Source organism: Eleginops maclovinus, chromosome 2 (assembly GCF_036324505.1).
Source record: "Eleginops maclovinus isolate JMC-PN-2008 ecotype Puerto Natales chromosome 2, JC_Emac_rtc_rv5, whole genome shotgun sequence".
NCBI classification, from domain to species: Eukaryota; Metazoa; Chordata; class Actinopteri; order Perciformes; family Eleginopidae; genus Eleginops; species Eleginops maclovinus.
In genome coordinates this window covers 4,908,511-4,921,525 of record NC_086350.1, presented here as the reverse complement: position 1 = coordinate 4,921,525, position 13,015 = coordinate 4,908,511, and the positions used below count along the sequence as shown (strand labels likewise).

The window sequence follows — 13,015 nt, the reverse complement described above, 5'->3', positions numbered from 1 at the left end:
ATATTTTATTTTTTAGCACTGTCCTGTAGGCTCTTTTTGTAAAGACTAGCTGCCATCAATCCATAATTTTTGCACATACGCAAGGTAGGTTAAAATAGTAAATTGTGGTAACAGAAGTTCTTGGTCTGATTAAATATTACATTCTGATTAAATATTGAATTTAAAATGTTGATGAGCTAGGTTTCTGGGCAACATCAATGGACATCTCTCAGTAAAAAATTACCCATTCAGCATATTCTTTTTGAAAAGGTGAAGGGCCATCTAACGGAATTTTGAGAAGTGCTCTAGAGTTTATGTGTAACAGAATTAACATAGATGTTAAAAACCATGTTGAGGGCTCTTCTGTCGTAGAAACACTGCCTTCTGCTCCACACTGCAGGTTTTTATACCCAGCTGGCCAGCCCATAGTTGATTGCAGGGAGGCGGAAACATTGCTCTCCAGGTCGCTTGGATGAAGAAGTATGCTGAACACCCCTTGGGTTTAGGTGAATGGCAGAGTCCAACCAGGAAGTCACATCTACATAGGCAAGGGTGATTCAGCAGCTCTGCTTTTTGCCAGAAAATTGAGCTGCTGGACACTGACTATAGATGGATTAGCACAATTAACAATTATTGAGTTAGACAAGATTGCGTGCACTCAATCTAGTCAAATAAGTTTGGTTTGAAGAAGTGTCTGGCTGGCTGAATGATGTTAGACAGAATCAGGAAACCTTTAAGAGGTGCTGTTGGTTGTGAGGCCTACAGCCTTCACACTCTTGCATATTGGTCCAAACATCAGTGGTGTAAAGTAAGTAGATTTACTCAAGTACTATATGTAAGTACACTTTTGAGGTACTTGTAATTAACTTGAGTATTTCAGTTGTTTGTTAATTCGTACTTCTACCCCACTTTCAGAGGTAAATCGTGTACTTTTACTTAATAACTACAGTATATTTTGATTGTAATACTTTGGTACTTTAACTCAAGTAACATTTTGACTGCAGGACTTTTACTTGTAACAGAGAATCCCTACACAGTAGTCCTTCTGCTTTTACTCAAGTCCAAGATCTGAGTACTTCTCCCACCTCTGGCAAACATTACCTTAATTATGCAGCGTGCAGTAAATAGTGGAACCGTAGAGTACCTGAAAAATGAATGATCTTTTATTTTGAAGGATACGCTTCCGGTCTGTGTTTCTCCATGCAACTTTGCGCCTCTTTCGGTTAATCCGGTTCCCTGTGCTGTCATTCCATCAGAGGCGCTTCATCACCTGTCTCTGCTGCCACCGTGGGAATCATACGTTTTATTTAACAGAAAAAAATATACAAAAATGGCAAGCAGCTTCTCCAGAATCCTGACCACCCGCCGGAAAATCGGTCTCCTGTCTGCGGTGGGGGGTTCAGTGACGGCTGGGTTTCTGATGCACCGGGAACATGTCAAGGCTGGAACTCCGGTCCGCAGGAGTTACCCCGCCAGGTAACATTTTTATTGACATTTTTTACAAACAGTTATAGAGCCCTAATTAAAAATCTGGTGAAGAAGGCTGGGAGACATCCAAGTAATGTTAATATTGCCATATGAACAAAAACAATGCACCACCCAACAGCCTTAAAAACATGGCATTAATGAAAGTAAAACACTTGATTGTTGGAAAACCATTGCCTGTTTCTTTGTTTTTCGAATACTTTATTAATTGTAAGATTATATATGTTATTGTTGTTAGCATTATTATTATTTGCCTGTTATTATTATTACTATTATTGTTATTTTCTCAAGGTAGGAATATGACTCAGAGGCACCTAGCGGTCACCTTAAGTGAACCGACATCGATAGCTGTATGACTGTTGTCCCGTAGGGGTACAATAGGGATTTTGGGGGACCAAATGTGGAAAATCACGTCTAAATTCCTCATTAAGTGCGAGCAAAAACAGGCCAGAAGATGCATTTATAACCATCCCTTTATAATAATGTATTAAAACCTGCTAATGTCAGATACATATGACCCAAAATGTGTGCTATAGCCTGTATGGAAGGCATACTGATGGGATGGGTGATGCGTACGTGCCCAACTACATGCCGCATGATAAAGCGGTGCAAATAAAAGGTAAATAAAATGTTATCTGCTGCTCAGATAGAGAACCCTGCCAAAAATGTTGCATAACACACTGAAAGAGCTCCTGCAGTGTAAGAGGGTGTGTTTGCTGTGTGTCTGTCTAATGTATGTATATCTACAATGTTTATTTTGATTTATTTTTTACATTTTTATCTCATTTGCAATGGCTTGTTGATAAAAAGATTTCAATTTGGATAACATAAGTATCTAAACATTTTGGGGCGGTGTTTGACTTGGGGACCGTAGGGACTTGGCTTGGAAACCGGGGGGTCATCGGTTCAAGTCCCCGAAAGACCAAGTGCTTACCTAGGTGTCCCTGAGCAAGGCACCATTCCCTACATTGCTTCCCAGGCCCAATATAAATGGCAGCCCACTGCTCCAAACAGTAGGATGGGTCAAATGCAGAATGTAAATTTCCCCTCTGTGGGACGATTAAGGGTTCCTTCTTCCAATTAAAGTCATTAGCTCCAATGTAGTGGATTAAAGGTATACTTTCCTCTGAAAATGTGGTACAGATAAAACATATAGAGTAGCATAACATGGTAATACTCGAGTACAGTAAGTACCCCACATGTGTGCATATGTAGAATATAAATATACTCAGTTACCTTTACACCGCTGACTATAAAGGCAGGGACATTGGATTAGAGATTTAAGGCGCCAACCTTTTGTCTGAGTTACCCAACGGACCCTAATGCCTTTTTCTTATCAAGCCTTATTGACACAACTACCAGGCATCATAATCATAATCTAACATCATAACCCGAGTCCTGCCAGCCGGATACGCCCTATTCCATGTTAACATTAATCATTAAACGTAGAGTCGTGCTAGAGAAACGAGAAGCCTGAGGAAAAAAATGACCATTTATGGCTATGAATCATTTTGTTAATAAAGCACTAACATCAAATATGTATATGGTTTATTTATATAGCAGATATATTTATGATTGATAACTGCTATAATCATTTTGCAAATCGCCTAGTTAGTTTTGAAATTCAGTGTTGAACAGTAATACATCCATTGTTCCTAATGGGAAAATATAACACTATTGACCCGGAAGACGGCAGATATATATCAGTATGAAATCATGCACGAAAAAGTACACCAATGCATACTGTATTACCTGCACATATTAGTGCGACAATTACAGTTTTTTGGGGATAATTTAAATCTGCATATCTTAGACTTACTTACCTTTTGGCAGACAACCGGAAACAGGAACCCATAAGCTACTTAGTCTGCGCTGCTTCGGCAACTTTAGTCTCTGTCATGCCAAACCCAATTTAATTCCAGCCCTGGCCTTAAGAGGGTTTTCTCGTTGTGTTTGGATAAAAGCCAGTGTTTGACAGCAGGTCTTTTTGTTTCCTGCCTAAACACGAAATAATTAATGTAAAGCCTGATAGAATCAGAAACCGGTGTTTTCATCAGCAGGATTAATTTACTGAAACAAGATAAATGTTTAATATGTAAGACATTCAGGTGTCTTCTTTAACATACATTTAGACACACACCACATTCAAGCTTGTACTAATTGCAAGGTTCCCAGGATTAACCCTTGTGGAACTCCTCAGAAAAGTTGGTTTCAACAGATGCAAAACTCTAAGAGCTCACAGAGGGCATTGATTTGATTTATTATAAATCAAGATCAGATCATAGTTCCTTCAGTTTGTGCATTCAAAAGACTTGACATGGATATTAATAAGTATATGTGTGTTATTGGGTTTGGCTATTCCTGAGCCTATACCACACCGAACTAAGCAGAGAGAAAAAGCTGTCATTTGGATATTGAATTATTCTTTTAGCATTGTTCTCGCATCACCTTGTATAAGAATCCTGTATGCAGGGTGGAGTGTATTGTATTTCAGCCGAAAAAAAACCTACACTGTTATCATGACCTAAAATAAAGTGAGTAGACACATTTTCAGCAGGGTGTCCCATAGCCATAAGGTAACAGGTTGGAAGGAACAGTGAGCTGTGCCATGTGGAAGTGTCCTTGAATGACTCACTCACTAGGCACCTGCTCCAAGGACACAGCCCTATGCCCACACTGCTAAAAAAACCCCATTTCCTCCTTTAAAGATTAATGCAGCCCATATGTTATCTTGAGTTTTGTGTTTGTGCAGTGCGGAGTACCCTGACCTGCGCAAACACAACAACTGCATGGCCTCTCACCTGACTCCGGCCATCTATGCCAAGCTGTGTGACAAGGCCACTCCCAATGGGTACACGCTGGACCTGGCCATCCAGACGGGCGTGGACAACCCCGGGCATCCCTTCATCAAGACTGTGGGCATGGTGGCAGGAGACGAGGAATCCTACCAGGTCAGATATCATTGTTTCCAAACACACGCATGCACATCTCCAAGAGTCATCCTCATACTGGATGCTTTCCAGAGGCCCAGAAAATCCATACCGAGTTAAGTGTAAGCCACATTTAGAATAGTTTAAGCGCTTAACGACTAGACAGCAGTCAGATAGTGAATTTACCTTGCAGAACTCGTGAGTTGTGTAAATGAGTGATGGTAAATCCCAACTAAAATGACCAAACGTTAAATCTTAAATGATGGGTCTGTTTCAGGTTTTTGGAGACCTGCTGGACCCTATCATTAAAGAGAGGCACAACGGCTACAACCCACAGACCATGACGCACCCCACCGACCTGGATTCCAGCAAGGTATTATCTCACTGCCACACAGAACTTCTCATTTTCAGGAAACTACAATCAGTGCTACTCTATTTAACTTCCTGCCCTTGTTTCAGATCCACTCGGGCAACTTTGACCCGCGTTACGTGCTCTCGTCCAGGGTGAGAACGGGCCGCAGTATCCGAGGGCTGAGCCTTCCCCCTGCTTGCACCCGGGCGGAGCGCAGGGAGGTGGAGAGGGTGGTGGTGGACGCCCTCGCCGGCCTGAAGGACGACCTGGCCGGAAAGTACTTTAGTCTTACCCAGATGACAGACGCAGATCAGCAACAGCTCATCGATGTGAGTAAAGCAGGGAGGCCACTGAATGCATACTATGAACATGTTGCACATTATGGAGGTACCATCTTTTTACTTGCCGTGTTTTAATACATTCAATAAATAAACATGACCTGTCAGAAGGTCATGCCAGGACACTCTCAGAAATGATAACAACAACCTGCAAATTGATAGTAATAACCAATGTTATCATCTGACTTTGTTGCCACTTTAAGACTAAAATGTCCTTTATCTGTACAATAGGATCACTTCCTATTTGACAAGCCTGTGTCCCCCCTCCTGACCTGCGCAGGCATGGCTCGTGATTGGCCAGATGCTCGTGGTATCTGGTAAGTAATACCTGATTATAATAGTGTCCGGCTGTTCGAGCAAATCTAATTATTCTAAAACTAGGCAAAACAAGGCAGGGTATTGTTGTTATTTGCATTTCAAAGTGCTTTGTGTTACACTTAAACCTGCTACTAAAGCCATTGAGCATGCGTGACCTGTGATAGGTGCATGAACCATTTTTCCAGAAACAGTTTGGGATGTGAATACAGAGACTTTGGATCTGAAGTTAACAGCTCATCATCATTTTGTTGTAAATGGTCCCAGGATTGACCTTTGTGGAACTCCTCAGGAAAGTTTGTTTCAAAGAATGTAAAACGTTCAATGAAAACATAGGAGATCCTGGAAGTTCAAACTAAGTTACAGATCACAAATCGATGCTATTCTATGTGTTTTTTAACCTTGTGACTTTTGTAGAAGTTCCTCTTTATAGCATGCTCACTTCCCCCACCATTTTCTCTCGAAAGGTGCTGCTGTTGCTTTTATGACAGTTGTGTTTCGACACGAGTAAAGTAATCAGTAATCAGAGACGGAGGGCGTTTCATTTTAATTTTGTGTTTTAAATTGAACGATTTGTAATTCTGACATCAGCTATGATTTGTAAGAACCTTTGTTTAGTTTTTCATATGTACCAGTTGTAATGCCTCTCGGCACTTAATGAGCTTTACGTTTTAATGTGTTGCAGCAGTAATGTCCTGATTGCTAAAGCTGTGGGAGAGGTGTATTAGCAATGCAGACAATACTCCCTCGGCCCTGAGTTTCGGCTTGTGCCCAGAAATAGCCCAATGCAACGTGTCGGCCAAACAAAATCAATCAGCAGCTCCCTCTCCTCCCCCCTGCCTGCCGTATCAGCCAGCCTCTCCTCAATAATTCACCTTCACTTCATCCCTCCTTCATCTCTTCTTTCAGGTCTACTGGCAGCTTTCTCTTTCCCTCTCTGGCTCCGTCTCCCCTCCTCTCTGCTTTCATTTTTGAACTTCCCATATGTCATGCTCTACTTTCTCTCCTTTATGCTTATCATCCCCCACACTTCTGCTTCGTCATGTTTCTTTTCCTGTCATCCTGTACTACTTTATTCTAACTCTTCTTCCTCTCTTCCTTTCCCCAACCGGCTGTCTTCTTAACCTATCATTACCTCATTAAATCCTTAACAATGTTAAGTAGGTCAGTGTGGACAAAAAGTCTGTGTAGTGGCTGACAGTGGCTATGTGCACTTCACAATTAAAAATGTCATGTATAAAAAGTTCTTGACCCTACATTGATGTTCGGAGGGGTCATCGGTTCATCAAGATCTAATGGATGCTTCCTCTAGGGTGCATGTTCAGCAAATGTCATTTTGCTTTGCCTCATTTTTATTTAAGATTTGCAAGTTGAAATGTTAGCCCTACTTTTGCATTTTAGGAAAGGTCAGAACTGTACTGCATGCCATGAATATTTTCAGCAAAATATTTTCCTCCAATAAGTTGCCAAATTGTCCCTTAAATTAAGACATTTATGTGTACTCTGTCTTGACAGTGATATTGAGTGTGTAATGTGCAACATGTCTATGTCTTACCTGCTAAGGGTTATAAATAAAGACTCAGGGGTTTAGGAATAAACTGAAGAACGTGAATGTCTGCAAAAATAAATCCAACCCACAGTTTTATAACCATCCATAAAGGCCCATTGCTTGTGTGGCTAAAGATAAACTCGTATATTGACTTGTTTCAAATATTTCCAGAAGTAAAAATGTCTTTTTTCTTAAGCGTTTCTCTTTTCTTCACAGTGTATTTTTTTATAAGACATTTTACTTTGTTTTTTTTGTTTATTGAGACATAGCTTCCTCAAAGTAAAGTGAATTAAATCAATACCAAAGTACCAGGCTTATAACCACCGTGCAGCCTTGCAGACTACTTTGAGCAACCCAGCTGTCAATGACCTGCGGCAGAAAATAGCACTATATCCAATGGTTGATGGCCTCCTCCATACTTATCAATGTCTTATTGATCCTTTGATAGATAAACCCAATCTTCCATCAGTTATTGTTAACTTATCCTACACCCTCATGTGCAGTGACCCCTTCCAGAATATGACATTATGAATGATTTTGTCTCGGGAAAATGTTTCAAATATTGATATGAGTATAAAAGCCTCATGTTTGTTTTCGGAATCAGTAACATTAAGTTGTCCATGAACGCTGTAATGTAAAAATGTAATAATGGGGCAGATAACCCTAACCCACAGGGATTCACATGGTAAAACTCAACATGACTTCTCTCTGTTCAGGCACAACAACGAGAACACGTTCCTGGTTTGGGTGAATGAGGAGGATCACACCAGGGTCATCTCCATGGAGAAGGGAGGCAACATGAAGCGGGTCTTTGAGAGGTTCTGCAAAGGCCTCAAGGAGGTAAAGCTGTGTTTGTGTAAGAGTGTGGACTGTTGATGTTGAGAGGGGAGAGAGAGGCTGTGAATGTGAGGGAGAAAGAGGACTCGGTACTTTGAATTATTTTAAGGTTTTTATTAAATGCATCTCAGGATGTCGCACGTAAACAAGGAGTGTATTTACCTGGATTAAAAGTCTTACACTCCACTTTGGGGGACGTGTTAGTTTAATACAAACAGCCAAAATGTCTCTTTAGGACCAACACAGACATTTCAGTTGAAACTTGGTGCACATCCCAATGTTAATATCCCCAGCGCTAAGTAGGTATGGATAGCCGTTATCAAGAGCTAAAATGATAAGGCAGTTACTATGGGGCGTGTCCATTTACTATAGTAATCAGAGGCCCTGTCAAGCCTAAGCTGATATGGATAGATAGCTCATGAGGGGAGCTATAAAGTTGTAAGCTCAGAAGTTATAGTCTTAGTGAAGGTTTTAGCTGAAAGTAAAAAAGATCCCTAGATATCAAGTGTGTGTAGTCTAGGATTTAAGGTACAGATGCTGGCAGAGGCTAAAATAATCTGCTTATACTTTCCCTGCTGTCAATATAAAGCCTGTAGACCAATGCACCAAAATGAAACTGTCCAAACATGGCCGTGCAAACATAAATTATTTACCCAAGCAGTCCAAGTTCCCCATTAGAGAGAAAGGACAAACAGTGTAACATCTGGTAGTGCGCTGTACAATAAAGTGGATTAAACTCCTACACTATGCCTGTGTTTGTGCCAGTCCACTTCCACCAGAGTTCATTCAACTTCTCAGCACAAAATCAACTCTACTAAGAATCTAAATACGTACACATCTATTAAACGTACCAAAAGTCAGAGACTGTTTAACACTCATTGTGTTTGTCTGATTCAAATTCGTAGGAGCTTTATTGGCATGACCATATCAAAAACATAGTATAGCCAAAGCATGTTGTTTGAGGTGTTTCAACAACAAAGTAGAAAATGAGAACACTAAACATCCATGCTAACGACACATGTGGCACAACATTAAACACGCTAATTGATTGCCTCATCCTCTGTCTCTAAGGTGGAGCGTCTGATCCAGGAGAGAGGCTGGGAGTTCATGTGGAACGAGAAGCTCGGCTACATCCTCACCTGCCCCTCCAACCTGGGCACAGGCCTGAGGGCCGGCGTGCACGTCAAGCTGCCGCTGCTGAGCAAGGTAAACACAGCAGTTGCAATGGAAAGAAAAACGATGTTGTATTCATATTTCAGTAGATCATGAGGCAGCTTCTGTGCCACTTTATAACTTGTTTTGCGCATTTAAAATCAGAGCTTTTGGTGTTAAGTAATAAGTTCTGAAATTGTAAGTGTCATTGAATCGTATTGAACTGTGCTGTACATTACAGATGAGTATGAGTTAGTTCTGTTTTTCTCTTGTTTTGTTACATTATTTGCAGATTTCTCTCCAACATGCCTGTTAACTACAACATCTCTACTGTGTAAAATGTGTTGTTACACCATCAGTCTGTGTATTTGCAATTAGGAACACATACAATGTCATACTGCAATTCTCTGCTGTTCAGAATATGGACCGCTGCATTGTCATGATTACATAATCGAAAAGCTAACAAATGGAGAACCTTGCTTACACAGCCAAACATCAAGCACCTGCAGGAATACAAGTCATAGCAAGCACGCATATATAACTTACTGCTCCGAAAGGCCAGCTCAGCGTCTGTCTGTTAATGCAGGAGGCTCTCGCCAACAACTAAAAGCCAGTCCAGAGATTTACTCAGGACTAATAATAGCAAATTGAGAATTATGGTAATTAAAGTGCTGTGAAGATGTACAGAATAACTCCTCTCCCCCACACCCAAGGATCCCCGCCTCAGTAAGATCCTGGACAACCTGCGTCTGCAGAAGCGCGGGACCGGTGGCGTGGACACCGCTGCTGTGGGCGGCACGTACGACATCTCCAACCTGGACCGCCTGGGTTTGTCTGAGGTAGGAACCGCTAGAAAAAATACACAGAGAGGTGCGAGTAATCGTCTACCTTTCATCTAGTGGGTAAAGCACAAAGCATGTTTCTGCTCATTTACATTTATCGATTGATTTATCAATAGCACTGGGGCACAGATTTGTTCTGATAGAATGTGGTGATATATATCAGTAATTTGCAGGACATATGCATGCTTGTTCAGTTAATCCTCTGTGTGGACAGATCCAATATGTATTGTGTCAGCTTTATCAGAAACCATGTTGCCTTGAAGCCATAATGAATATTAAAACAACTGGACCATTGCCAAATGAATGTTTTGTGCCAAGGATTTTTTAGTGATAGTAGCGATTACATTTCTGCACAGAAGAAAGATGGTTGTTGTTTTAGAGGAGCAAAGGAAGCTACATCTGTTTTTTCACAGATTTCAAGATGAGAGGATAAAGAGAGTAGAGTAAGAGAGAAGGAGAGGAAGAAGAATGAAGGGGGAGACAAAGTAGAGGGGGAGAGGAAGAAGATAGAAGTGTTCTTGTACACTCTGTACATGTAGTTAGTATTTGTCATGTCCTTGTTCATGCCGTCATACATTACAATGGAGCAGCTCTCTATTGGTGTGTGTGTGTGTGTGTGTGTGTGTGTGTGTGTGTGTGTGTGTGTGTGTGTGTGTGTGTGTGTGTGTGTGTGTGTGTGTGTGTGTGTGTGTGTGTGTGTGTGTGTGTGGGTGTGTGTGTGTGGTGTGTGTGTGTGTGTGTGTGGTCATTTATTTAATTCTGATTACATTGAGAGAGGAGATGGCTCTTCACTGTCTCTGAGTGGAGGGATCAGATGAGTGTTCAGTAACTACTAATACATGTAGATGTGTCTTTGTTATTGACCGAACACAAGCAGCTGTTTATCAGTGCAGATTAAATTTAGCGCTTTTAGAGAAGTCTTAATGTTAGAAGTTATGAAGCAGCCGTCTGACTCCAAGATATTTGTTTTTTGAGAGAGTGGACTTGTTAGTCTCTGTTTGGTCTTCCATCATTCAGATGTTTTCCACTTAGGAAAGGAGCACTTTGAAGGTGGAGTCAACAAAGCAATAAATGAGGCAGGAATAGATAAAGCAGGTGGAGCAAATTGAGGAGGGGGAGGAAGAGGAGGAGGAGGAGGAGAATAATTATTAGAGCAGAGGCTGGGTCCTGGATGTGGAACAACTTTGGAAAAGAGTCTTAGAAATGTCTTTTCATGATGGTCTGACTCAGTGAGGAGTTGCAATAAAGAACATCAGTTGTACAGGGACTGATTTAAATAAAAACCTGATTATATAAGTGTGAGTACATAGTCTGCAACCACAGTTTATAAACCTTACAGATGTTGCAGTTTAAATGAGAGCAGCAGGCACGTTTCTGTTTTAGAGGTGGGTTTTACTTTTGACTTCTGTTTGGAGGAGGCATTCCTTCAAAGGTTACTGGCCGCTTGTTGTTGCTCTCATGCTGCTTGGTTAAGAGTGCAGACTGCTTGTGTTGATATTTGGTAATGCCAGTAAGGTCCTTACTTTAGTAGTGAGAGGTTTGCAGATGTCAGTGCTACAAACTGCTCTGTGTCTGCAGTTACAGAGAGTATAAAGCTTTGCCTCCTGAACCCTTCATTAGGGCAAAAATAGGTTGTTAGAAATCAAATAAAGACAAGTTTAAGACATAAGGATATGCTGGGAGACTATTGTTGAGGGATAGAAGGAGAGTGGTGCAAGGACGGACATCATCGAAATAAGAATGCATTTGTAACAAAAGAATATGTATACAATTTTAAAAATCCCCTGCTTTGATTCAAAATTTGTTTCCATTGATGGTCATATTTTTATTTAAGAGTATTTAAAACGTTACCAACTCCCCCCCCCTCCCTCAGGTTCAGCTGGTGCAGACGGTGATCGATGGCGTGAACTACCTGATCGAGTGTGAGAAGAGACTGGAGAAGGGCCAGGACATCAAGGTGCCCCCTCCCCTTAAACAATTCAAGTAGACACTGACCCCCCCCCCACCCCCACCCCCACAAACCTCTGGGCACACACATGCACAAACCCCCCCCCACACACTCTGTTCCCATAGATATTATGAATATCTATGTAATCTCTCATTCACTACCACTACTTATCTCACCCCCCCTCTACGTTCCCTACAGTACTCCTCTCTATATAATATAATCTATACGCAGATATGAGGCTAAACCAAACCCAGATTACTGCATTCTTTCAGATGCTTTTGAAGGGTTTTTATATTAAACTCAAGATCAAGCGTAGCTATAAAATGGCAGCAAACATTTAGGAAGGATGCACAAACTACAGGCTGTTGTAACGGAGCAAAAATGGCCACCAGTGTGCCCATCTCTGCATGGTATCTAAGGCTTCTGAAAACACTCCTCGGCCCACTTAACCTGGCTGTACCTCGCCTCAGTCCCTTCCTGCCGCATGTCCTATACTCAGAATATCTCCTCCCCTCGTCCCTGTGTGATGGTGCCTCATCTTATTGTGTGGTGCTTGTGTAAGTCCGTCCATTTGTGCTCTTACTCTCCATCGTAGGTCGTGTTTCTGTTCACTGTAAATGGTTTTGAATGTAGATTAACCGACGGAAGAGACTCCAGAGGATTTGTATGTTTGGTGACACACTGCTGTCTAACTGTGGTAACACACACTGGCCGGGCTGTACTGTCAACAACAGACGCAATATCATTCCAGCTCATCTTGAATGTCACACTATAATATGTTTTATTAAAGAAAACCTCTATTTAACAGTACGCCCTCTGCCTGTCTCTCATTGTGGTGTTGTTGTTTTGTTTCTACATGAACCTGTCTTTGGTATCCAGGCGGATTTTACTGAGCATGAAGCCCAAGCTTTAGGTAACCATGGTAAACAAGCACGAGGAGCCTGATTGCGATCAGCGTGGTTGCAAAGAGGCTTGAAAGGGTTGCACTTAGGGCTCTTGTTTTCACAGTGCCAAGCCATATAGATATGGAAAATGATAGCTTTTCTTCCCCCTCATTTAAGATTTTAGGACTCTTGCTTTTACTTCAAATGCTGTTTATCTCAGCTACTATGAAAGGATACAGCAGGTAGAATCAGTAGTATTTTATAAAAAGCTTGATATGTTTTCCTCTGTGCCATTACACAAGCTACTGTAGGAAATTCTGATCCAAATACTTTTCTCCTCTGTGTTTTGATTTGTAATGATTGAATTAACAGTTTATAGGACAATAATATGCTCACGCTATCAC

General features: G+C 41.3%; 1 protein-coding gene across 1 annotated transcript; it reads left to right on the top strand.

Annotated features, from left to right (window-relative positions):
• Nucleotides 1-1,191: 1,191 nt before the first annotated feature.
• On the top strand, nt 1,192-12,537 carry ckmt1 (creatine kinase, mitochondrial 1). Its single transcript, XM_063911804.1, has 9 exons — nt 1,192-1,455; nt 4,217-4,415; nt 4,672-4,767; nt 4,854-5,075; nt 5,316-5,401; nt 7,665-7,788; nt 8,857-8,991; nt 9,651-9,776; nt 11,653-12,537. The coding sequence occupies exons 1-9, from the start codon at nt 1,310-1,312 to the stop codon at nt 11,764-11,766; spliced, it is 1,248 nt and encodes a 415-aa protein (XP_063767874.1). The 5' UTR covers nt 1,192-1,309; the 3' UTR covers nt 11,767-12,537.
• Nucleotides 12,538-13,015: the final 478 nt, after the last annotated feature.

Excerpts from the sequence above, each read along its gene's own strand:
- ckmt1 (XM_063911804.1), top strand. The coding sequence starts at position 1,310 with ATGGCAAGCAGCTTCTCCAGAATCCTGACCACCCGCCGGAAAATCGGT. Across the intron at positions 1,456-4,216 it reads CGCAGGAGTTACCCCGCCAG|TGCGGAGTACCCTGACCTGC; the intron begins GTAACATTTTTA and ends GTGTTTGTGCAG. Across the intron at positions 5,076-5,315 it reads ATCAGCAACAGCTCATCGAT|GATCACTTCCTATTTGACAA; the intron begins GTGAGTAAAGCA and ends TCTGTACAATAG.